A 26,818-nucleotide genomic window follows, 5' to 3' on the forward strand; every position below is an offset into this window, starting at 1 on the left:
TTCACTAAATGAATGTTTTTAATGCAAAGCAGTAGCAGTACGAAATGTCAAGTGCTCACTATCTTATTGCAGCACTGATAAGGTATTACAAGAAAGAGTAAATAATGAGGCTGATATCAAAGCAATAAAATTGGAAACAGTAAGTGTGTAGCATGCTGTATCAGCTGCTGTAAATGCGGTATATGTGTGGAGAAGAATTTCAGTCCTGAGCAGGAGTTTTAAACTGCGCCACCAATGGTCGCAGTTACTGTGATACCAAAGCCAACATCTAAATCTCTTCTTTGGATCGTGGCTTCCTCTTATTAAGCTTCAGTAATGTTACCGAAGGTGTCTAGGGAGGCCAATCCATGACTGATGGTGTTCCATTGTGTGTATTTCTATCCAGGTGTGTTTTCACGGCATGGGCAGTGTGTTTTGGAATCACCGTTGTCCTGAAAAATAAAGCCATTGCCAATCAGATGCTTTCCAGATGGTATTGCAGAGTCAAAATATACTTTTCAGCATTCGTAATTCTATCAGTTACGAATTCCAACACCACTGGCTGAAATGCAGCATCAAACATGACAGAGCCTCCACTGTATTTTTGCAGAGGGCTGTAGACACTCACTGTTGTACCTCTATCCTGACCTTCTTGGTATGTATTGACAATCATTTGAACCAGAAATTTCACATTTGGATTCCTCACTAAGACCTGTTGCCACTGATTTTCGGTCCACTTCTTGTGTAATTTGGCATACCTCAGCCTTTTCTTCCTGTTTCCTTTCTGTAAGAATGACTTTTTGACGACCACATGAGAATACCACAGCTGGATATTTTGTCCAAAAGATTTCTGAGTCCAAACAGAAAGGTCTACAGTGCATTGTGGTGCAGTGTATGGTAATTTGACACGAAGTCAATAATAATATAAACTGTAAGATTTCCTTAAATAATTCCATATATCCTAGAAAACAAACCCAATATTGAATAGTTCAACAGTGGATACATAATTACAGATTTTAAGTACATTCAGAGGCAACTGCTATTGCCTATAGGGGGTTTAAGGGGGGTTAAAGCCGACACAAGTGCATGCTGTTATTAAGACAGTGATTCTTCTGGCACCGGTAGCACTTCTCAGTTATGAAAACTTAAACCAGTCTCTTACAGTTAGTTCCGTAATTTATTGGACAAAGACTCAGTTTTTTAGTTTTGCCTCTGTATACCCTAACAGTGGATTTTATATCAAATATTCAAGATGTGACTGAAGTGCAAAATTCCTGCTTTAATTCAAGGGGTTTAAGAAAAGTAGTAGAAGTGATGGACATCACCAAACGCTGTGTTTCCTCCCTTGATGTGCTCATGTCAAATGGTGGAAGTAATTTTAGCTTGTTGTAAGTGATACTTCCTACTCACAATTCCAATTAAGGCAATGAGGCAACACTGCCCTGAAACTACTTTAAAAAATAGAGACAAGAGGCCAGCACGAGGGTTCAGCATAGCAGGATAGGCATAGAAAAGCAAGGGGAAAGCAACAAAATGGAGTTCACAAACAGACATTAAGGAAACCTGGGAGGCCATGGAGGGCAGATCATGGAGTTGTTTCTTGGAACCAACATCAGACATGAAGGAGAAACCACATCCAGCAACAGGAGACTTACAGTGAGTTACAGCTGACAAAAGATACACGAAAGAGTCTACACCTACAATATGGCTGCAATAATTTTTTAAAGCATTTGTTTTAAAACTCTTGTAGCCATGGATGCCATGTACTGTTGGACTGCTAGTTTGACTTCTGCAGATTTTACTGTTAATGCCCTGGTTTGTTTTCATAGTCTTTTATTGTTGGTTTTAGAGTACAGGAATTTTAGAGATTGGAAAGAAATAAAATTTTCTTAACCACTACCCTGATCCTGTTTACTCCTAGGTTACCATCCCCCTTTTTCAGCTGCTCTCCAGTTCACCTTCAGGTGCATGTTTGTAGGTGTCTTTGCATTTAGTTTTGTATTTTCATTCATGAAGGCGTCTCCTGATTGTTGACTTTGACAAGATACGCCTATCTCGTCAAGAGTATTCTTGACTTGGCTTGATGTTATGAAGTTGTTTTTCCCATAGACATAATTCTGTCATTACACACTTCAGTCATCTTATGTGGTCTTTCAAGCCTTGTGTCTTTCATTTTAAGAATGTCCAACATTGTTGATTTGGCCTTTTAAGTTTTTTCTCTCTCCGAGAGGTTTATTTACTCTTTTTCTTTTTCAGCCCAATGATGGCCTTTCCTCACTTGCTCTGACATCTGTTTGGGCTTCATATTTAAAACTACAGAAAAAAACTCTAAAATACAAATGCAACACTTTAAATCAACTTCAGGTATTGTCTACTTTTTTTGTCATGAAGCAACAAGAGAGCAGGCCTCACTTAGCCATTAAATTGCTTGCCAGTCAATTGTCCAATAAATTTTCAGCCTCTGAAAAAGGGAGCTGTGTATAAAAATTGCTGCAATTCCTAAACAGCTAATAAAAATGTTTTGTAAATCCTTTTGATTTAAAGCTAAAATCATCACTGTGTTGGTGTAGAGAGGGAAATCTACAAAAACTGTCTTTATCCAACAAATGTCTGAAGCTCTGAATTTGTCTTTCGGGCATTTCTCAGAGACCCATGTAAGAATGCAAATGTCCAGTGCAGTTAGATTGGACATTAGGTAGTCTTTAGTCCATGTGATATTGCATTGCAGCCCATGTGCAAATAGCACATGGAATAAATACCTTGCTGCATTCAAAAGTAGTGAGTGGGCATCATGTGGACTGCCTCCTTCAGCTCTCTTTAAACCACCCGTAATACATTTCCTGTTGTGAGTACAAGTCTGAACCTGATTATCTCCTGTTGCGAGATACATGTGAAAAAGAGTGACTTTGGACATTTCCTAGACCTGATTTTACAAATAACCAAAGTTTGTCTGTGTCAACTGCTGCACATTCAGTCACCAGTCACTGACATAATATCACCATTATTAATTATCATTTGCCACGTTTTCTGATAATAATTAGATTAGAAGGTTTTCTTATCTTTTAACAACAAGATGAAGACAGCGTAGTGGCAGTAAAAGGTGGCGTGGAGTCAAATCAGAATACTTTCTTTGATATATAAAGAGGATTTATTCCAGTTCATGGTGGGATTCTTGTTGAAGCAATTTCATTTGTAAGTAGAACCATATTGTGTTCACATAAATACCAATGCCTAGTGTGTCAACTTGTGTGTGTTTTATTATATGTGAGTAATAAATCTTGTAGAGCCAACTTGTACCAGAGGAAAATGCTTTCAATATCAATTATGTCAAGTTGAACATGTTATGTAGCATACGTGTTCTCTTCGGGATGCAACGTTAGTTTCATCTGTTGACTCTTGGTGGGTCTCCAATCATTGTTGTTATTTGAGATAGATAAATCTCCCAGGAGCAAGCTTAGTGTTGCAATCGTTTTAAAACACAGGCTAATCTAATCATAACTGCAGCAGCAAAAGGAATTTTCCCACTCTGAACTTGATAAAGTGCAAATAACCTGACCCTAACCCGACTCCAAATTTCTTTAGGAGCTATTGTAACACATCAACCAAGAAAACACAGTGCACAGTTGTGTTGAAATTTTTGGCAACAGTACGTAAGAATGAGCTCAGGTAGTCAATAGAAAGATTGTTTCAAATGCAGTGGTTCAGTTCCACTGTCATTTTATCTGCTTGTCTGTCTCACCACAGAAACTAGTGAATAAATACTCACTCCACTGTTATATCTGCGGTCACCTGTTGATTTCTATGTGGCCCCTTGTGATGTATTCTATTGTATTTCTATTGTTCTGGAGAGTCTGGGTTTGTTCTTCGTCATTTTGTGGCTTTTTTGTAAACTTTGTTATGTTGCCACTGAAGCATCAGCCTCGTTAGCAAGCTGGTGAATGGCACTTTTACTATTCATTCTATCATATTTACTAAACCCAAGCCTCAAAACTCTCCTTTATGCGCACAACACATCTGGTTTCCTAGGACACTTGTGGTTGCCTAGGAATGATTTTAGGTTTTACATAGTGATGACATCACCCCCGGAACAAGGACAGTTTTCATGTTTGAGAACCTGCTTTTATTGCAATGAAAATGCTCACAAAAAATTCAGGAACCGATTCCAACATTGGCCCCTTGTTGGTGGAAAAGCCTCAGGGGTGAAATGGGATCGGGCCCCATAGAACCCCACAGTGCGTGTGTGCGTTCGGATGCACATGTACCTGTATGTGCACGCGAGCATGTGTGTATGTGTGTTTGAATGGAATTGTGTGTGCAGTGCAGATGAAAGTGCGTGTGTGGAGTGTATATGTGTGTATTTGTGTCTATTCCCGCCAGCCTTTAATGGGGATCATGTGTGGAGTCAGCAGCACAGACGTACAAAAACATGCTAACCCCCACCCCCCATGCACGGTCCGCATTAACACCCGTGCACACACGCAGACACACAAAAATGCACACAGAGCGTGCCTCAGTCAGCGAGTTAAGAACAACTCCTAGGGGAGGTAAAGCACCAGTTTTTGTGTGTGTGCGTCTGTGGGTGTGTGTGAGAGTGGCAGAACACACACTCTGTTTCAGAAGGATGGGGGATGGTGGGGGGGGTGGAAGGCTAAGGGGGAGGGGAGAGAATGGGGGGGGGGGGGGGCGAGTCGTGCAGAGAGAAAGGAGAAAGATATGGGCAGCGAGCAAAGGCAAAAGGATGGAATGGGTGTGTGTTTATGTGTGTGCGTGTGTGTCTGCGCGCATGTGTGTGTGTGTCTGTGTGAGCAAGCAGCAAAAAAGAAGGAAAGGGTGTAGAGAGGGAAAGAAAGCTGAAGATGGACAGGGAGGATAGAGCGAATGGCTGAGAATATTTGAAAAAGAGAAAAGGCGAGAGGTTGAGGGGCCCGTTGCAGGGGGGAGAGGAGGGCCTGTAGTTTTGGCCAAGGGGCAAGACAGTCAACAACATATGCATCCAAACCTCCAGACAAACCTCTTCATCGAGGACAATAGCACAGAACAAGAGCTATGAATCTCATAAACCCGCTCTGCATGTGTGGAACAACTACAGCTTCCCCCAATGCTTATTTGTGTTCATTTGTGAGAGCGCTAATGCTGACTGTTGACCCTTAGCAGCTTTGGTGCTGTAGATGCAACCAATGGGAACATGAATACACCTTGAATGACAAGATTTATTTTTTAATGTATTGCACGCCTCTTGGAGTAAGAATGTCGATCCCCCCAAAAATGTAAGAAAAATTATTTTTTAAAGTCATGATCAAGCTTACTTCGATTTTGACTGCAAGCACAGGTTTGGGCAATAAAAAGAAAAAACACCCTTTCACTTGTTTGCTTTTAATATTTTTACACCTTTTTCTGAGTATTATTGTATATATTTTAGTATTGATTTTTTAAAGATCTCTTATTCAAAAAAGCTCAAAATGCACAATTAAGAACCCACCCATACATTCATCCACCCTCACGGTTTGTGGTGTTTTCTTTTTTGTTTGTTTGTTTAAAGCCCCAAAACAGTCAGATGAAGTTTCAGACACACTACTTTATAACTGCTGTTGTAGTGTTCAGGACTTCAGTAGACATAAAGATTGGGCAACACATATTTCTTGTAGTCGCTATCCTATTTACTGACACTGAGTTCTGAGTTAAAGGTGAGCACATCAGACATATGATGAGAGAATATTCTTTGTTGTGATGCAACTAATGTTCATTGTTCAGTGCTAACTCATTTTATGGCAGTGTAGTCCAATTCAGGAATAAAACGTACTCTAGCTGGTAAATGCTCAACTGTGTTCACAAGGTAATTGCTCTCATTTTGTCTCCAGTGCTGAACACAAAGTGTATATTTTGCTTATTAGAGCTCTTTTGCCGAAAACCTCAATCTTCCACCACTAAGATGTGAACCACACCCATACAACCCCCCCCCCCCCCAAAAAAAAATCATAAATGTAAATGTAACTGCAAACACTGACTATATATTAAACACATAATAGCTGTGATTAGACATTTCCCTTAAATCTTTTAATATGTGCTGCTGAAGGTTCTACGATGTCTTTTAGCAAGATCAAGACCTGTTAACTTCTCGTTAGTGATCACCATTAACTACAACTGATAGTTTCTGTTTTCATAAAAACAATCAGTTTGACAGCACTCATTGGATAGAATAATATGCATAACAATAGGAAAGCCCAAGTAACTGAAGGTCTAAGCAGGAGAATTGTAGATTTACACGTTCTAAAATACAGTAGATTCCAGTATCATCAGTTCAAACAACTGTACATAAGTACAAGTTATTCAAATGCATCATCACTTTGCCAGGGTCTGAAAGAAGACCCAAACTGTCACCGTCCGAGGAGAGAAAATTGGTTAGGATGTGCAGGAACCACCCAGAAACCATCACTGCTCAAGCCTAGCGGTAATATATCTGTGTTCACCACTTAGAACAAATAGAGTGAAAGAACGTTGTTGGTGGAAAGCTGGTAAAATATTTAGATGTTCAGATTTGTTCATGTTTTAACTCTGTGTCCACTTTAAATAAATTCTGCAAATATGTCCTGTGTCAGTCAACAAAAATCTATACGTAATTTTATGACTTGGCTTTGCTTCATCTCTAGTGTAACAGCAGCTGTGGTTCATGGTCATCAGTCTTTAGAGCACCAATCCGGTGGAATAAACATGACTTTTAATTTAAAATTCTCCTCTGTTTGTATTGCAGAAAGAAGATGAAAGAAGACAAAATAGCAGCAGTAGACCCGCCTAGCTTATGACTCAATTTGTTTATAAAATGAACAAATCTTTGCAGTCATTGACCATAGACTGTATACACAAGATACAACAATGACAGCACCTATTGACTTGTGGGATAGCATTTTTTTAAAAAAGGCCTGAATCAGAGAGCATCTCAGGATCAATGGATACTCTGACTGTAAGCCAGCAGATGAGGACACTGTACTGTACTTGAAGTGTCACAAGGATGCTTAATAAAGTTAGTAAACGGGATATCCTATCTTATGGCAAAAAAAGAAAAGCTGGACATCAATGAAACAACAAATTGTAAAGACAGTCGATTGATCCAGAGACCTGTTGTGATCCAGGGCCTTCTGCGTGGTCAAACTGCAAGGACTACAGCACCGACAGGTTGTTCAGTCAGTGAGAGATGTCCAAACTGTTACAGTATAAAACATGTGAACACCAATCTTACTACATTCAAAAGTGTTAAAAAACGACTATATCAGAAAATCGAGACCGTTCATATGCCATAACTTGTTTTGATCAGCCATTTATCCGACACAATTTTCTCCTGTGAATTATAATGAACTATTCACTGTATCAGTGTTTATCTTACTCTAAATTATCAGTATCTATATCCGTATTTTGATTTGGGGTCATTGTTCATAAAAGTAATGCATTATATATTACTTGTTGCTGTTCCTACAAGTAATGCAGTATGTTAATTTCTCGCTGGAGAAAGTAATTTGTTATACTACTTGCTGAGTTACAGTTGTGTTACTTCACAAAATGAACTGAATTGCACTGTCACATAATTACAAGTTAACGCCATAAAAACTGGGCTACAGTTCCACATGCAAGCAGAAATCCACAAATCACAAAATTATTTTAGTGTTTACACAAATACAACGACACAAACCAAAGTTGAAAACCAGCTCAGAGAGACATCAAAGCGATTGTCACAGTGATTCTACTAAAAACAAGGTAAAGGTATAAATCGAGAGTACAATGAGGCTTACCACTGACTTTGTTACTGCTGATGTTGTGTGGGTTGGGATCGGCATACACTCAGCTTCAACAACACTCTGGGTTTTTCGCTATATTTTGCTATAGTTTTGTCTAATCTAATCTACTCTAATATTTGTGTTAGCATGCTAACACTAAGCTAACGCAAAGCTAGCCAAAGTATTGTTAACACATAGCTGGTCAAAAGCTAGTAATGCAAACGTAACTCAGCAAGTAGTATAACATTGTTATGTAGCTGTTTCTGTCCTGAATGCAGTTTGCACTTCACTTCACTTCAAAAATAAAAGTCATGTCCATATTCCCATTCCTCAAATGCATTTACTTCCTCAAGCAAACTAGCATGAGTGCGCAAAAAGAAAAGGGTATGTTTGTTTGATTTTTAGCAATCTGCCCAGAATGCAGGTAACACGAGTTGTGAATGTAAAGTTTTAACATCGGGATCTGTGGAGTTCTTTTAGTGTCGATTTGATGACCTGCTTTTGACTTTTCGTCTTTGTCTTCATTTTTAGCTGTGGAGGTTCCAGCTTGGCTGTGAAAACACAAGCAATTCATAAAAAGTGCTGAGCATCATCATCGTCATCATGAAAACAACATCATACTTTTACAGTTACAGTTGTTAATATGTTAACAGCTTTTAAAGTCTAGCGACATCACAATGGTCAATTTTGAAATGAATGGAGAACACCCACCCTCAATCTTAGAAGGTGACAGAGAAACAGTCTTTAGTTACTCTACTAGCTGAAGGAAAATAACATCTGTAGACTGTCTGTGCAGCCAATTATACCACCGCACACTCATGTTTGTCTCTGATAAAAAAAAAAAAAAGAAGAAGAAAAAAGGTCTTGTAACTGTTCAAACGTTTTTGAGAGGACACACAATCTGGATCCAATTTGACATCCAGGGCAACATATGTTTCTGTCGCAAGCTTTCAGGTCAAATGTAAATAGAAGACTGTGAGCACTTCATGTTGTGAATTCTTCACACAACGGCAAAAGCAAAATGAAAATAGCCAAATCCATACCAAATGCATGACTTGTGCTTTTGTGGAATACGGAATGAAGCGATGTCCTCAACCGTAGGTGAAAAAGTTAAATGTTCTATGTTAAGGGAACTTAACATATAGCTCCAAGTGCTTTACCAAATTTACAATATGCTCATGTACTATCAGAGAAAAGATACATTTACAGCTGAAATCTTCACAAGTTATGTAAAGGTAATTAAAATGTTCCGCTGACATCATCCACAATACCAGCTGGTTCGTCACCACAATATCTGATTATCAGAAAAAACACACCAAACTCTCTGAGGACAATAGGCGCTGTATTTTTGGAACATTTGACTCTAGAATAACTGCTGACAGCACAGGAAGGAACAGTTTTTCACACCACTTAAAATAAATCGGGAAAGAAACATACAAAACAATATGCATTTGACATATGTAAATATTTGTTGTTGTTTAAACTGCTCTGATCTTCCTGTTACGTGGTGGCTTTCCTTCAATCAGTGTTGGGGGATTTCTGTGCTTAAGTACAGAGCAGATGGATAAAACCTAGACGGTTTTTTTTTTTCTTTTTAGGTCCCCTGACCTTTTGGGCCGCTGTGTCAGTTTAGTAAGCCAGCTTTGACTATCCGCTGTCAACAAATAGGTTCGACGTATCTTTGAATTTCTTTATAGATACCACAGAATCTTTAACCAGCTCTATCCTTTCAGTTTTACTACACTGGATATTATGAAACACTCAAAAATGACCAAATACTTTCCTTTCCAAAAGGTTATAAGAACTGATTTTAATAGCTGTAAGCATAACTGAACCTAGCATTTTTTTTCTTTTAGAGGAGCAGTAACAGTGGACTCCATTGTGGTAATTACAAAACACTGATCATGCTGCAAGCTGTGCTTGAACTTCAGAAAATGGTTTTATTGTTGGACCAAAGGTTGTGCTGGCATTTGTGATACTTGTCGTACTTGACCAGTTATAGAAATCTGTAAACCCACTCAAAACTGTTTTGAGTGGATTTGCTTATTTCAATGTAGTTTTAATTGTTTGTCAAGCCAAGCATCAGAATGGGGAAGAAAGGTGATTTAAGTGACTTTGAATGTGGTATGGTTATTGGTGCCAGATGGGCTGGTCTGAGGATTTCAGAAACTGCTGATCTGCTGAATTTTTTCCCACACAGCCATCTCAATGGTTTACAGACCCCCCCCCCAAAAAAAAAAAAAAATCCAGTGAGCGTCAGTTCTCCAGTTGAAAATATCTTTTTGATGCCATAAGTATGAAGCAAGTGGCCAAAGTGCTTTGAGCTGATAGGAAGGCGAAAGTTACTTGGAAACCCACTTATTATGGCCAAATATTCAAAAGAGAATCTCTGAATGCCCATCAAACCCTGAAGCAGATGGGCTACACCAGCGGACGACTACACTCGGTACTACTACTGTAAGCTAAGAACTGAAAACAGGGTGGCGTTTGCACAGACTCACCAACATTGGAAGCTAAATGGAAAAATGTTGCCTGTTGTGATTCAACGTGCTGATGGCAGGGTCAAAATTTAGCATACACAACATGAAATCATGGATCCAACCTGCCTTCTGTTGAAGGTTCAGGCTACCAGTGGTGGTGTACTGGTGTGGGGGATATTTTCTTGGCACACTTAGCCCCTTATTACAAAGGAATATTATTTAAACACTGCACCCTACTCTACCATGTCCATCTCTTTATGACCACATTGTGCCCGTCTTCTGATGATTCCTTACAGCAGAAAAATGCACAAAACTCAAAATCGCCTCAAACTGGTTTCTTGAACATGACAATGAGTTCACTGTACTTACAATCACCAGATCTCAACCCAAAAGAGCACCTTTGGGATGTGTGATGCCATCATGTCAATATGGATCAAAATCTGAGATGAAAGTTACCTTTTTGAATATATACCAAGAAAAATTAAATCGGTTTTTAAGGACAAAGGGGCTCCAACCAGTGCTTGCAACATGTACATAATAATGTGGTAAAAGTAAATGTTTACAGGCACGTTGACCTAACTTTTGCTGCTTATCTGAGTCTTGTGTAGTTTAAGGTGCATTCAGTGAAAAAAAACTCAAATTCTCACATTCAAGCCTGGTTGCATAAATGATTCACAAACAGTGCAAAATAATTTGAGGGTAATGGGTCGATTGTTGAACTTTGGGCAGAGCCTAGACTTGGTATTTCCTTCTGCTTTCCCATACTAAGCTAAGCTAAATACTTCCAGACATTAGCTCTACCTCTAGACCAAAGAAATAAGGGACTATAAAATGGCACTGGTCTTCTTGTGCAACATACTTCCCAAAATGTTGCCCTTAAACCTTTGCTGTTGCATAGCAGGCGTTGTGCAGTCTCAGAGATAAAAGCCAACACCGTTTTTCTGAGAACGCTGAGAACAGTTTGACAAAAGCCCCCTGCATCTGAATAAAGTGTAAGGTTATCAGCTTGCATGTTACCGGTTCCAGTGTGACTTTTTCTCTGTGTGCATATTTTCACGTCACTCCCTGAAGGCATGGGAACTTGTGTATCTAACTGTAAGTCCACAGTCCTGCTCTGTCAGAAATAGGCCGGGTTGGGTTAGAAAATGTTTCATAAGCTTAGACTGACCTCCTTCTTCTCTGTTTCTCCCTCTCTGCCACTCCTCACAGCCCTCCCAGTTTCTCTATCTTCTTCTCACCTAAACATTAAAACAGTCAATGCAAAAATAGTATCGTATACTTTCACCATATGCACCCCAACATCTAAAAAAACCTACTTTTCATAGCGATTTCATTTCACTGCTGCATATTCAAAGTTCTTCCTCTCTTTCTTCATTTTTAATCTCTCACAAAAGTCTCCATTCTCATTAATATTTCCTGCATTCTGTTTTCTGATAGCTTTGTACTCCACGAATAATAGTCTTCCTACTAAACTGACTGAGGGAGGTGACTGAAATACTTGAATTTATATGACACTACAGTATGTTCTTGTAAAAGTCTGCACGTTGGTGTGCGAAGGTGCGTGTGCGTCTGTGTGTCTTTACACAGATGTCTGCGAGAGTCTCTATCCATGCGTGCAGTTGCCAGTCTGGATATCCATTTGCATGTGTGTGTGTGTATGACTGTGTGAGCATGTAATTGCATGCATGTGTCTCCGTGTTTGTCTCCATCTACCATTTGACTGCCATCTGAATCTGTGGCACGTATAGCAGGAGAGCTACGAAACAGCAGAGAGACAGACAGGCGGAAAAGAGAAAGGGAAAAGTGTACTTATGTGTATGTGTGTGTGTGTTTCTTTTTTTCGGGGGGGGGGGGGGGGGGGGGGGGGTGAAGGAGACAAGAAGTAGGGAACAAGTGAGGAGGAGAAGGATGAGAGATGAGGACAAGGAGCAGAGGAGAAAGAGAGACAGGGGAAAGATGTGAGCATGAGAGAGTAAGACAAATAGAGATACAGAGAGAGAGAGAGAGAGAGAGAGAGAGAGAGAGAGAGAGAGAGAGACAGGCTCGGAGCAGGACGGGTGGGGGTGGGGAGTGGGGGGGCATCAGCATACAGAGGCAGTCTGTGGTCTTCCAAGCAGCAGCAGCAGCAGTAAAAATAGGGGAGAGGAAAAACAACGATGGTTTGAAAGATTAAATTCCTGTTGGAATAGGAAGTGCAGAGAGAGGGAAGAGCAGATACTGAGGCAGGCAGTGGGGCTGCTGGGTAAAGGTACTGGTTTTGGCTTTAGTGCAGATATTTTTAAAGGAAAATTCCACTATAAAATACTCGCACAGCCCCATCTAGCATGCTGGATGCATGTTACAAAATGTAATTGCACTTAGTCCTTTGCGAGCACGGCTTAGAAACCCTTATTCGGACTGAAATTCCAGTGATTTTTTTTCCATGCAATTTTTACACAATTTAAAGTCTTTTAGTGTTTACTTTCCCCAAACAGCTAATGAACAGAGCTTATATATGTCTACCCTGAGCGTATAGAGGAGAGGCCTTTCAGCCTCAGCTTGAACTCTTTTATTTATTGTGAAGTGATACGACTCTGGGTGGGGTAAAACATTATTACGCAACTTAAAACGCTCAAATTTCACAGTGAATGAATTTGCATTTATTCATGCCCGCTCATGTTGCGGCAGTGGCAGTTAATTTTGGAGCTTGTCACATAAAAATTCAATTCATACGTCACCGAAGAAAACAAGACCACAAACTTTTCCATTTTTTTGTTAACTAAGCATACCACATTTAAACCTGTGTCATGTTTATTTGTTTATCTGTATATTCTAATTCAATAATTCAAGTGGTCTAAGAAGCAACTAGCCTTGCCTGTCTCCTCTGGGATTTCAAGTTCTCTTTCTTTCTTTGTTTTCAAACCTGCAGCAGGTGAGCAGTACAAAAAATTACCGTATTAAAAGCAAAACCTCAGCAGTGACTTGTTTTTAGCGCAGAGGAAGCATGTGCATGTTTGTCTGTGAAGGGTCTCCGAGAGGAGAGGGGGGAGCTGCAGGAGGAGGGCTGTCTGTCACGTTCTCCATTATTTATTCATTCATTTATTTACTGCCTTTTCCTATATTTATGTGACAGTATCTAAATGAGAGACACATTTTAAAAAAGGACAACATCTTTGTATGTCTGTGAAGGGAGAAGTCAATTGTAGATGAAAAGCTGCGATAGCATAATTCAATAACACAACTTTCTCTCTCTTTTTTGGTCTTATTTGATTACTGGCGCTCTTTTTTAGCTTGTCACGGGTCATTTATGTTGACATGTTGCGGAAATCGAGTAGAAAGTGTTTTTTTTTTTTGGAATCCTTTGACCAATTTCAGAGGCCTGCAAGTCTTATCTAGTTATTTACTAAAGTAAAAAAAAAAAGGAGATAAAAACACACTTTCTGTTCTGTAAATCATCTGAAACCTCAGTCTTGTGCTACGTACATCTATTTCATTCATAAATAACACACTGATGACAGAAATCTGTTGAAAGGTTTAACAAACTGCTTAAATAAGCACCACTACATGGGTAACATAGGGTTTAACTTACCTTCATCTAGTTTAATAGTTAATAGAGTCCTTGAAATGTCGACGGTGTTCTTACGTCTTCTCGTTATTTGCAACAATGGGTTGGATTCGTGACTTAAATTGATATCGCACAAGAAAATCTTTTTTTTTCCTGCATTAACTCACAAAGAAAAAGCCTGTTCTGACAAAAGAAAACGGTGGGGAGGGGGGAGGAAGGAAGTGATTGCTAAGTGTTGGAAGGAGTCCCATATCTCTCTTAGAAGCCAATGAGCTCTGATAGAGAAATTCCAACAAACCGACTGATTGGCACCGCAAAGGATGCCATTCAATTAGAAATGAACATGTGAATGGAATGCTTCTGAGAGGGATCTGGAGTGATGAAAAATACAGGTTTGGCATGATTGAGCTCAAACCTGTTTGGGGCTTGCACGTGTGTGTATGTGTGTGTGTGCAATCTCCCTGATAGGATAGGGGCTTCGTTAGGGTAATTACAGCTTTGCTATGTAAATAAGCCTGTCATAGAGGAGAAAGACACACCCACCTCTTTTTCAGACCCAATTAACCTAACTCCCCTGGAGTTTACATACCTAGCGCTCTCCAGAACACACACGCGTATACACACAGATAAAATCCATTCCAACACTACTGCGTGCACACTTGTCTACACTTATGTTAAGGGCGAATATAGTTATCGGCGAAGTCTTCCGTGCTCCAAACTTTTCCATTTCACACAGAGCCAGTCCTAGACACCAGGCAACGCAGTATGTGCGTGCGTAAACTTGAGAGCATTTGTGTGTATTCGATCCTGGGCGAAGCAGTAGACTACAGCTAGCCAGGTGATATCTGTATGCATAAGGCATCACCCCAGGCTAACTGGCTGCTGGAGCTGTGGTGAGCAGCATCTATCATCTCAGGCCGCTGATGAATGTCTGTCCTGAATGGCTCTGTGGCGTAGTGAGGGGAGCAGAAAGAGAGAGCACAACATGACTCATGGTGGAAGGAGAAAGGAGGGAGGTGAGGGCTGGTGGTGGTGGGGAAGGGGGGGGGGACAAGGTGGAAAGATGAGGGAGAAGGGCAGAGGGGGAGGAAAAAGGGGAGGAAGACAAAGACGAGGAAAGAGTGGGAGCGATGAAGAACAAAAAGGCAAAAAACACAAAGACAGAGAGGGAAAAGAAAGTGAAAATGCTCAGTGAGACTGCACAAGAATGTAGAGATGCAGATGCATCGGAAGGGGGGGAGTAGAGGAAGTGGCAGAAGAAGGTGAGGGGCGAGGAAGACGCGGAAGGAAGAAGAAGAAGCAGAAGAAGGAACAGAAATAGGAGATGGAATGGAAGGAGGGTGGAGAAGCATGAACAGGAAGAAGTGAAATGGAGGAAGAACAGGAAGGGGGGAGGAGAATGCGAGAGAGACAGAGATAGAGATGAAGGATGTGGGTGCATGGGGAAGAACAGAGGGAGATAGTGGCAAGAAGGCATTAAAGTGGGTCAGAGGAGAGCAGGATGATGTGGAAGAGAAGGAAAGACAGAGAGGAAGAGAAAGAGAGAAAGAGAGCATGTTGGGAGAAGCAAGAAAGTGATGGAGAAAGGATGGAGTGGAAAGAAAGGGAGGATAATGGTAGTTCAGATGACAGCAAACCCAATAATGCACCAAATAAAGATTGACATATGTTGTATGGTGCGTGGACTAAATGCAAAAAACACATAAATGAACCCATAATCTCTGCCAAACAGAAGAAAACTTGTCAAACCAGAAAAAAAGTTGTTAAATACAGCTGATCCGTAACAGTAACTGTTTTTATGACATTTCAGCTGCGATGTGATCGGACAATTTATATTTACCATTTTCTGTAAAACATTGCACACCATTGTTGATGCAAGATGTAACATCAGCTTGGTTCCAAATCACCCTGATTTCATTTCATCCAATATTGAATAAAATTATCATATATAGAGGGAAAGCACGACGACAAAAGCCCAACAGCCTTATCTGCATTTGAAACGGAGAGACAGACACACAATACGCAGTGACGCTGCTTGTGTTTATTCTCTGCAAAAGAGGAAGAGCCAGTGTTCCCGGGGATCATTGGGTTCTTGGATCAATATTGGTGCTATGATGAGACAGTGATAGAGTTTGTGGTCTAGAGCTTAAAAGATACCTACACCATCACTTTCTCACTTTCCCCTTCTCTCTCAGAGTTCAGCTGGCTAAATTTGAAAATGCATATTCTTCTTCCTCTTTCGGCTCTCTGTCCACACTTTGACACCCTTCTTTTATAAAGTCATTACCAGAGTAGAAGAATCTGAAAACAACATCTCATTTCAAAGTAGTAGTGCTGAGCAATACAAACTTCGGTATTGATCCGAGTACTGCCAATACCAATACTGATACCGGTACCGATATTTTTAACCTGTTAAGGTAGCTTATGTAGGGCAAAGCAATGTGCTGTGATTCACGAAATGAATCGTCATCAATTTACTTAATTCGGGACACATTTTAATGACCACCGTGATTTACGTGTTCTACAATAATTAGTTAAAACAACAAAAAACACCTTTTAGTTTTTCTTGTATTTTGAAACTGTTTCTTTTTTGGAGACCTGGAATGTAAATGTTGTTCTGTTGTTTAACGGTGCAATAGGTCATAAATCATATTTGGATGCGACAATTATTTAACACAATTCAGTGGGCTACACGCTGAACGTAGTATCGATGCTATCATACTAGTATCTGATACCAATACCAGCGTTGGTATCAGTAGTGTCGATATTTGGAATGATCTGCCCAACTCTAGGAGAAGGAAACTTTTTGAAGACCTTCCCGTGTTTGCACATGAAAGCAGTCTTTAGCTGCTTTATTGCAAACATTACACTGCATGCAAATATGAAACCATTAAGCTTAAGACAAATAGCAGTCCACAGCTAAGTGCCCAGTCATATTTGAGTGAGTTTAAATAGGCTGCAAATAAATGTATTCTTATTGTCAGGGTATACTGTATGTCCCTTGGAAAAATCCCAACACTCTTATGTCTGTTGCATCACTCAGTGTTTCTTTGTTACTATGTTACATTCACTAGTTCACCGAGGAAAAATGTTTTGGTCATCCATAAAAATGATGCTCCTTGCTAGTGTTTTTTATCTGTTGTTCCTCTGTTCTTTCATATAATGTCTGCTCATCATGAGGTACATGCTCATGTAGAAAAAAAAGGCTTACCACACATACAGAAATATTTCTCTCTCTCTCCCACCCTTCTCTCTCTCTCTCTCTCTAACTCTCACGCACACAGAAATTCGTGCGCCTGCCTCCGCGCATACACACTGCGCCGTGCGCGCAGGCGTGCACGCCCGCAGACAGTCAGCTGTGTCCTTCCCACAGCTAGTAGCACGAAAACAGAACACACTGCCTGTCCCTGCCTTACACACATATACACACACAGACCCATGTGCACACACAAACTCTGAAACAGCCCTCTACACACTCTTAAAGGGACATGACACAAACTAACGCATTATATATCAAGCGCCAGCCCCGTACCTGGATAATCAATTATTTTTTATTAGTATTAATATTATATTAAATTGAAACGAAGCTTGTGTGTCTACAAGCATAAAACAAATATAACTCGGAGCTAGTGAACAGTGATAATTCCTTAATGCTCTCATCCCTGTGTCTTCATAAGATGGTCACTTTTTAATTATTTTATTTTTACTGTATAAACTATAAGCATGTTGATACAAGATCACAGAGATGATCACATTTTACAGTGTGTAAAAAATGTTGCATTAGTGAAATAGTAAGAGTCCTTTGAAATTGAGACAACACGTGTTGTCCCAAATATTCTTTGAATATATAAGAAACTTTTTTTGGCCTTATGATAAGGTTTGTGAATAAAGAGAGATAAAACTGGAAAAAGACTAAACAGATTAGGATAATTTTATCATCTGTATATACAGTGGGTGTATTTGTCTGCTAGTGACGCTAAAACTACTTCTTTATCTTCCAGAACGCATAAAATTGATAATATTTTATACCTCGGGACACTTTAGACACACAATGAGTGAATTATGTGCTTTAAGCAGCTGACCGTACTGATTGCACAACAAAACAAAATTAAAAAGATTAAATTATAGCAGAATAAGAGTTTTCTTCAATTACTTGTGTTCCTACTCCTCCTCCTTTAAGGGCCGTTGAGGTCAGAGAACACTAGTTTGGGAGGCAATAGAGAAGTATTGCATGGAAAATAAAATACAATAAAATAAAAACACTAAAGGCTTCTGATTTGCACTTATATGTCAGCATGATAGCATCTATGAGTGGTGTACGCCGACTGTCCGAAGGCTCAGCAGTCAAAGGTAATAACAGACATCTTTTTCTGTGCGCACAGGACTGGGGTGTCTGGTTGCCCTATACGGTGTCACTGCATGACTGGTGCTATGACTGGCCACAGGGGTAATTTAGAGGTACACAGGTCAACAAGGGTGGGTATTTGGGACTATCAAGCCCCCATCTGCTGTGGCAAAATGAAGCCCTGAATCTTTAGCAGGATACATATTGACATATAATTGCTTAGAAAATGTTTCAAAACACCAAAAGCATTCAATCTGAATAATCTTGTGCTGTATATGAACTCACATGTAATGTAAGGCCTGAATTTGAAGGCCATCAAAAAGAACTTGAACTTCAGCGAAGTCGACAAAAACTGAGTCACTGTGCCTTTAAGAAGCCCCCACCGTCTCGCAACAGGGGGGGCGTGAGCTGAATCCAGGAACAGCGATTGAAAAAAAAAAAACGCTCCACCAGCGGACTGTTTCAAGTTCCCCCCGGCTGAAACCCTGCCTGATTTGTGGGCAATGTTGGGGATGTAGAAAAAAAGGAAACCGGAGCAAAGAGAGCGCAAGGGAGAGATAGGGAGACAACACTAACTAGGTAGCTATGGAGATAGTAGGTTTTCCTGGTAGCTTTCTTTGACAGGTGTCGAGTGGGATAAAATAAAGTATCAGAACAGCCTCCAAGATGTACGGCAAAGGAAAAGGAGCTGTTGTCCCCTCCGATAGCCAAGCAAGAGAAAAGTAAGTACAATATTGCACTGTCACAACTGAAATCCAGCAAAGAAGTGTGCTAAGGTGGCTCAACTTGCTAACTGATGTGGAGCAGTTCAGTCACTCCAGCGGAGTCACGCATGTTACTGGAGCTCTTTTCTAAAATTTACCGGCTACTTCAAGTGAAAGCTGTGCTACTTTATTCTTCGTGTTTGCCACTTTGTTTGTACTCGTGCCTCTACCTTTCTTCTTATGCATCCTCCCAACTACAGGCATGGCTGCTAAGTTAGCCCAAGTGGCTAGCTGCACTGCCAATTTCACTCTTGTCTTTCTTGTTTTCTCTCAAGTACAAAAAAAGGAAAAAGAGAGAGAAGCGGCAGTTTGAGCAACTAAAGTTGCTCCACTTTTACCTGCAGGGAGTGTTTTCTGCGCGTGCTTCCAGCGATAATGTCTGAACGTGCACTCGGGAGCATTGATGGGGATCCCACGTCCATCTCTTTGCCCCTCGCCCCACAGTGTGAGGAACAATGCATTTGGAGCGACGCCGTGCATTGTAGCTAGCATGCTTTGTGTCGCCTCGCTGAAGCAGCAGGTATAAATAGAATACAGCTGTTTGGGGCTTTGTTAAAAACTAGCAGCGGAACGTGCTCGAGAATTGTTCCAGAAACCCAGACTGGTTACATTGTAGCGATGCCCGTGTTCGGCCAGCGAACAGCCGCTTGCGGTCTCCGCGTAAAGGGGAGCTGCGCCTCCTCTTTAACTTTTGTGGCCCGTGGAGATTTTCTGCAGTCATCCCGAGTTGTGCGAAGCGCCGGCGGGGACAAAGTGCTCACAAAAATGCCGCCGCTTTTTTTTTTTTAAACCGTAGGAGTTCCACATGGGCCTTTTATAGTGGTTGGTTTTTGTTTTGTTGGGAAACTTAGATGGCGTTAGCTGTAGCCCTCCAATCCCTTTGTCTGTGTGCCTCTGTCTCGGTGCCTTGTTGTTCGCTCTGAAGATACGTGCCGCACGTTTAGCAACACTCCTGTGAGTTTCGGAGCTTTCACGTTAGTCTCAAAAAGATTTGTAAAAACCCCATGTGCACTGGTTCCGAAATAGAAGACACGCTTCTCTGCAGTGAACTTCCTTTCCTAAAAGTCACAGCTAGCAAAGCGCATTGGGACATTTATTAAGATTCGTTAAACTTTGGTTAGATTTAACAGTTTGGGAGTGTTGTGCTTTGCAAATGGTCCACAGTGGGGTCGGATTCTCTACGGTTAAATATCCTGCTGAAGAAAAAGGAAGAGGGAAGAGCTTTCACACAGGTCAATGCTTATCGATTCGTCCTCAGAGCGGATGAGTTGGACACATCAGCTCTGACTTGCCGGACCGGTCTGAGCTGAAGTGGGACCAAATTGTGAGACTCGTGTGCATGTTTGCATGAAGATCAGCAGGCGCCACGTTACCCCACACCTTCTATTCTGTCATTTGTGAAGCCATCTGCTTTATTCTTTTCCTCTGTGCGTGGCTTTTACACCTCTTTTCTCCATCTGCCTCCCAACTCTCACTTCCCCATCCACTGCTGCTCCTCAGTCTCTTCATCCCTCACTTCAGTGTTGAATTATTGAGACAGACTGAAGCAGCTGCTCTCAGCTTTGCGTCAGAGTTGAGAGAGACAGAAGAGAAAGAAGGAGACAGAAGAGAGGGAGATATGGTGGGCAGGCTCATCCATGTTTAAAGAGGGGGTTTTGTCGGGAGCCTCAGGCAGGATGTCAGGTGTGCCGACCGTGTACATCAGGGAGATTTCTCTCTCTGTGGAAGTGAGTTTATGCACGCGCAGATGTCCCATCTTTAAATGTATAAGAGCGTAGTGGGCAGGGAGGTCAAAGGGCACCTCACATGAAGTGGAAGAAGGAAGAAAAATTTTCTTAAAGCAGGAGAGAGAATACCAACCAAGTAGCGTACGAGTCAAGCTATGTGGAGGCCACACAACCTTAACAATTGGCAGAAAAAGGGTTGCTTCAGTTTTTTAACCTCCCCTGATGAATATAATATCACACACTGCTACTTGACTGCTTCTCTAATCTCCTGTACCACCTGCTGTTCCCTCCACTGTAATACTGGGCATGTTCCCGTTTTTGTTCCAGTCAAAGCCATTTTTTCGTCTCTCCCTTCACTCCACCAACCGCTAGTGGCTCCTCACCTTAAACTTCTCTTTCTTTTTCTATGTCCAAGCTTCTGAGCTTTAATAATGCAGTAGGCCAGGTGCACACACAAGCTGCCCCTTCTTGCAGCCCACATACAAAAAACCCCACACACATACACACCACACATAAAAAATTCATTGAAGGCCTCTTGGGGGGGCATCTGCATCGTGAACCTCCCATCCCCAGATGTAACACCAAGTCCTTACCCGTTTCCTTCCAGTCAAAACTCCTGTGTAAGGATGCACATGTATTGAGGAAGCCTGTAAGCCTGCAGTGTGCAGGGACATGCAGACAGTATCAATATTTGAAGCACTTGCTGTATCCTAAAGCTTCCTGTGAGCTTTTGCCAGGCATTTCAAAAATATTTAAAACTGGTTTTAAATCCAAGGAATCTGCGGGTGTTGAGGTGCAGAGGTAGAAAGCTCTATGATGCATATCATGTGTGTGTGCGTTGTAGGTGCTTGTGTGTGGCTCAATGCTAGACTGACCTGCAAGTGGCAGTGACTTACACTCTACACCAGCGGTCACAGAGAGCTCTGTGACCTACAAATTGCTAGGAGCCTCAGAAAGTGGTCAGATTCCCCTGGCTAAAGTGGTCAAGTGTTCGCGTGTGTTTGTTTCAGCAGAAGTGCAGCCTTTAGCCTCATAAGAGCATTGGTTATTTGTACAACAACTAATCTGCCACGCTGTCTGTTTTGAATTAAGTGGTTGCACTCGGGATGGTTTCTTCCTTTTGAAATATCAGTGCACTATGAGAGATTTATTTATCATGGAATATAATAAAAAATATGAATTCTTCTGCGAAGAAGTCAAGGCCAGTTGTGCTTTGTTTGTTTGTTCATCGATATGTCTGCCTGTTCATTTATGTGCTCTTATCTCTGTGACTATCTGCAACAGGGAAACACCCTCGGTTATTTATTACCTTCCAAGCAGGTCAGCCCACTGTACATACGCAGAGAAAGCAGCACTTTGAAACTGTTATCTCTTTCCGCATGAAGTGCAGGACTACTAATGATACATGTTCAACCTGGACTGACCCATTGATAGTTTAGCCTTATGTAACACATGTGTCATTATTGTTGACTGAAAACCGTGTCTGCAGCTGGGATGTGTGTTTACAAAGAAACTTTCAGTTTCTGTTCTCTCTTGGTCTCGCACTCTTAACTTTTAAGACAAGTTGGGTAGTTGCAAAATGTTTCTTTTATTGAAATTCCCGCCTAGACAGATCACTTAAATCTATTCAAAGTAGCAACCAATAGGAATGTACCAGTTTATTGTCGGCTAATGTTACTGCCATTGGTTAGACTCCATTTATAGTTTTCTGTATCTGGGATCCAGGTTTATTAGTTACAAACACAATTTGAGCTCATTCAAAATCGGTTGACAAGTTTATGATTAATACGCAGATCTTTGCTTACCTGACACAAAGGGTACAGTGGAAAATTACAAAAACAAATCGGTTTCCACTACTGTCTAAATTATTTCAATCATTAGTTCTGGCCCAGAATTTCCAACTTGTTGCAGCGCTAGTATACAGTGCATATTATATTATTAAGCTCAGGTCAAGAGGACAGAAGGTTGTGCACCTCATGTCGACCCACTTGAATGCCAACGACGCATAGCGGCATGCAGGACTCTAAGGTGGCTTACAGTCTCTATAGGCTTATACATACATTGTGTGAGCAGTCTTGGAAGTTTGCAGGTTTTGAGTCCAACAATGTTGGTGAACGGGTGTATTGATGGTTATATACATGTGTGTATATATGTATGAAATATATGAATGACACTCAGAGCTGGTCATGGATGATGATGAATTTGCCACCTTCAGTTTGATATCTTGTGTTAAATCATACACATAATGTGTTCTGCTTAACTTTTAAGAAACATGCATTAAAATCCGCTCACTAGCCCCGTAAATGTCTTCTGCCTGTTTTCTCTCGTGAAGGACAAGGTTTGAACATGTAGGGACTAACATCACTGCTGTTACTGTCTATTTGCCTATTCATATCTTTCACAGACTACATTTGCATACTAACAATGCATATTTTAAACATTTGCATACCATTTGTAGTAAGTACAGGTCAGTCACAGATCATATCTCTTAACGTAACCCATGGCAGTTTTTTTTTCCATTTCTGTTATTAAGCCTTGAACCTCACAGAGAATTTGTTCATTGCTTTACTATCTGGATGTTTATTTTAAGCGCATTTATTTAATTTTTTTTCCTTCAGTACAGGTTATTAGTTTAAAGAACAATGCTCTACATGATTGTGTTTATAGCCTGGGATGATTTGCAAAACATACTCCTAAAAGAGACAAGAATAAGGAAACAAGTGCAGTTTAACATCCCCATAGCTAACACTGGATAATTCTGAATACTAGCACAATGGCAGTTGAACCAACTTCATACTTTTATTGAGCTTCTAAACATTTTTTTGAAATCAAGTTGGATGATTTTGATATTTAGAATGGAAAAACTAAATGTAAACAGGGTTGTAAAAACCTACAGTTTTCCGAGGGATGTCCACGAGGGCAGTCGCATGCCCTGGAACGGGACTGGGGTGAGGCCCTCTGTCATCTCCAGACACAAGCAGCTGGAGGCAACTGCTAGTGATCCTTCCACAGGTTCACCTAAGGAAGTCTTGTTACAGCAAGTAATTCTTTTACTTTTAAGTAAGAACAGTAATCTGGGGGTTTGACAAAACATGTACTGGAGCTCAAGCTAGTTGCTTCAAGCTATTTCTAGAAGTCCTTGCTTAAACCTTTTTTGCATGTCTGTCTGCAGCGTCAGAAAGCAGGTGAGACACTTGCACACATTTAGACATGAAGTACAGGCAGCTGTGCTACATGTAAATGTATAGTAAATAGTTGGACAGGATCAGTTAGCAAATATTTGTTACTTCACTTAAAACAGGTGAGCTGTCACATAAAATTGACTTTTATCCCAATGACAGAAATTTGGAGTTAATTGTTATACTTGTTTTGACTGTTAATCTAAAGATTTCAGATTGACTTCAATTAAAAAAACAAACAAATTTCATAAAAATAATATTATGTTGATGGAGTGAAGTTTAAAACAAGCCAGCACTTGACTAATGTACAGCATGCACTCATCAGCTTTATTGATTGGTTAATAGAAAATCAGAAAACTGTGATATAAACCCACCATAACTATCCCCAAATCACAGGGTCGCGCCATCAGGCGTCCTGATTAGTCAGAATAAATTTTACATTTACCAGATTGTGACCAAGAGATGACGCGTCAAGCCTAAACATTTGAGAACATTTGACAAATGATTTCTGAGCCTCCAGTCGATGGTCCTAATAATAGTGGTGGATTAATTTTCTTTTTATAGACACACCCCAAGGTTTAATCTTAGTCCATATGCACTTCAGGACCACAGCTATGCACAAACCTAAGGGTAATTTGAGTATTTGCAACCTCGGCGGTTATTAAACTGTCTTTATCCATTTTATTTTCATTGAATGCTGATAGAACTTCCTCTTTAGCATCTTCTTAAGAGACTTAAATGCATTAAATATGTTTTAATAGCTATTTCATCTTATGAAGAAGTAACTTTGGAAACGAAGACAGAATTGGGGGGGAAAAAAGCTGTCAGTGGTTGAAAACAAACTGAACAACATCCTAATTATCTCAAAATCATGTGTCATTGATCAGTTCATCGACTAATGATAGGGACTATGACACTAAGCTACTGTCCTTCTCATTAGGACCTTATTGGGCTGTCAGAGGACTGTCTGCTCTGGGCATACGGGGCACTGTCATATCCACACTGCTGGTCGATTGATGGTCCATTAACAGCCTATTAAACATGACTAAGTGAAGGAGTTAGGAGTACAATGTTGGGCCAATGGGGGTTTCCCACTCCACAGCATGGATGTCTGTCTGTTAATAGACCCTGGTGGATTGCCATTTTCAAATGTTGCTGGCCTGTTATAATAGCAGCGATTTTGAAAAGTTTGACAAGAGCTTTTAAAATATGGTTGGAACGATTGGGAATGCCTGTCATGTGCAGCTATTTCTGCTGGTATGTGGTGCTTTGAATAGAAGCGTATTCTTCAAAGAGTCTGACTGTCTTTAGGTTTTGTTGTGATTAAAGGAGTTTGGATAATTAGGCTTAATAAAATGCACAGAAGCAGTAAAGTATAGCAAACTATACAGACCACCTGGAGTCCCAGAATGTTTAAGTGAGATTTATGGTCTAGGAGAACAGAGGCGCTGTAGAGCTTCAGTCACAGGAGCTTTTGTTTTTCTTCAGTGACTTTACAGCCATCCCGAAATAAAGTGAAGATAACAATACGGAGGAGCTCCAAGTCTCCGGAACTTTGAGCTCAAGGAACTAATGTCCAGGAAGTGTTTAAGGAACTGAAGGTTCATTTTGCCCCTTTTGTTTTTACTGTAGTGTAAAGACCCATAAAGACGAATCAAATTAATCACCAAGTGAGGAGGTGATGAGGTTATGACAAAATGTCCAGATGCTTTAGCAAGGCCATATGCATTACTTTAAAAAAATCACTACTATAAGTTTTTATTATTTATTTAATAATTAAAAAAAATCCAAATAGAAGAGTCAAATCCACCTAAGTTAAATTGTAAATGTACAGCAGTGTTATGAGTATGCATGTATGCATAGTATGGAGTGTAATACTGGGATATTTACTTGTATTAATAGAACTATTCACTGTAATGAAAAGAACTATAATAACACAAGCAAAATCTTAGGTTGGTCATTGTAAGTCCAGTCTTCTGTTGCTGCATGATGTTATAGGTTAGCCTGATGGCTGAACGTTTGAACCTTTGTCTGAACTTTCAGAAAGTACTTCCTGTTTAACCCTAACAATATCTGACTGACATTTAGTTAACCCAACTTCTCTGTTGATTGAGGAAAGTTCTAAATGACTTCACCCTCCCTGACTTTTTTTATTTTTCCCACTCTTGCCACTTCCTGATAATAGTTTGTTCCTTCTTCACAGTTGAACAGTCGTTGATCTGTTGATACATAATCTTCATTCTTTTTGTCTAATTTGTTAAAAATGCAAGACAAAGACAGAGGAGTTTGACATTAATGTTGAAAAATATCACTAATTTTTCTTTTTCTTTTACATTTCAGGTTGGCGTTATATGTGTACGAATACCTGCTACATGTGGGAGCACAGAAATCAGCACAGACCTTCCTGTCTGAGGTAAGACGGCAGCCATGACATCGACTTTTTTATGCTGTACCGAGCCCGGTCGGTTTAGAAATGCCTTCGTTCTTTGCATCTTTCCTGAAAATCACCCTTATAGTTTAACCTTACCAACTCCTGTTCAAGTACATGTTACCAGAAACATTGGCCTTGGTTACTAATGAATGGAAAACGGCTTCCTGCATTACCAAGCTTTACACGATAGATCCCTCCTGTAGCTCGTGTTATAGCAGCTTGTACCCTCTCAGGCATACATCGTCAGTGCAAACATGCTAAACATGATTACAGGGTGCAAGGTGTTGCATAAATTTTTCATAAGGAAATCCTATAACGTTACACCGGATCATGCTCACTGTCCAACCAGGGGATCTTAGTGAACCGGTGAAGTAATGTTATTTCTAGCCGTTTATAGGCAGTGTATTGTAAACTGCATTGTCTCAAGTCTGCTGACAGCCCATTTGGGTGTAAGGAAGTAAATTAATAAGCTATACTCTAGATGATGATTGTACTTTTACATTAAAAAGAGGAACAGTAGAGGGCTAATAGAAGAAAGATAGTCGGGAAGAGGGTGATGCACAGAGCCAGAAGGATGCCGATCTTCACATTCGATACCAGTGA

General features: G+C 40.5%; 1 protein-coding gene and 1 long non-coding RNA gene across 4 annotated transcripts in view; one reads left to right on the top strand and one right to left on the bottom strand.

Annotated features, from left to right (window-relative positions):
- Window positions 1–296: 296 nt before the first annotated feature.
- On the bottom strand, window positions 297–22,685 carry LOC308389231. The gene is made up of 3 exons (XR_013970240.1): window positions 19,217–22,685; window positions 11,394–11,463; window positions 297–431 (listed from the first exon to the last, which is right to left on the bottom strand). It is a non-coding gene; the product is annotated as an uncharacterized lncRNA (long non-coding RNA).
- LOC308389230 (single-stranded DNA-binding protein 3) overlaps window positions 18,613–26,818 on the top strand; it is a 39,357-nt gene continuing 31,151 nt past the window's right edge. The window contains exons 1-2 of one of the 3 annotated variants that reach the window (XM_080870462.1): window positions 18,613–18,836; window positions 26,125–26,197. In XM_080870462.1, the coding sequence (XP_080726588.1) occupies window positions 18,781–18,836; window positions 26,125–26,197 (129 nt within the window). In that variant the 5' untranslated portion in view covers window positions 18,613–18,780. The remainder of the gene's footprint in view (window positions 18,837–26,124; window positions 26,198–26,818) is intronic. The other 2 variants (XM_080870461.1, XM_080870460.1) reach the window with 2 other exon arrangements.

This window comes from Rhamphochromis sp. 'chilingali' (genome assembly GCF_963969265.1).
Source record: "Rhamphochromis sp. 'chilingali' genome assembly, chromosome: 21".
NCBI classification, from domain to species: domain Eukaryota; kingdom Metazoa; phylum Chordata; class Actinopteri; order Cichliformes; family Cichlidae; genus Rhamphochromis; species Rhamphochromis sp. 'chilingali'.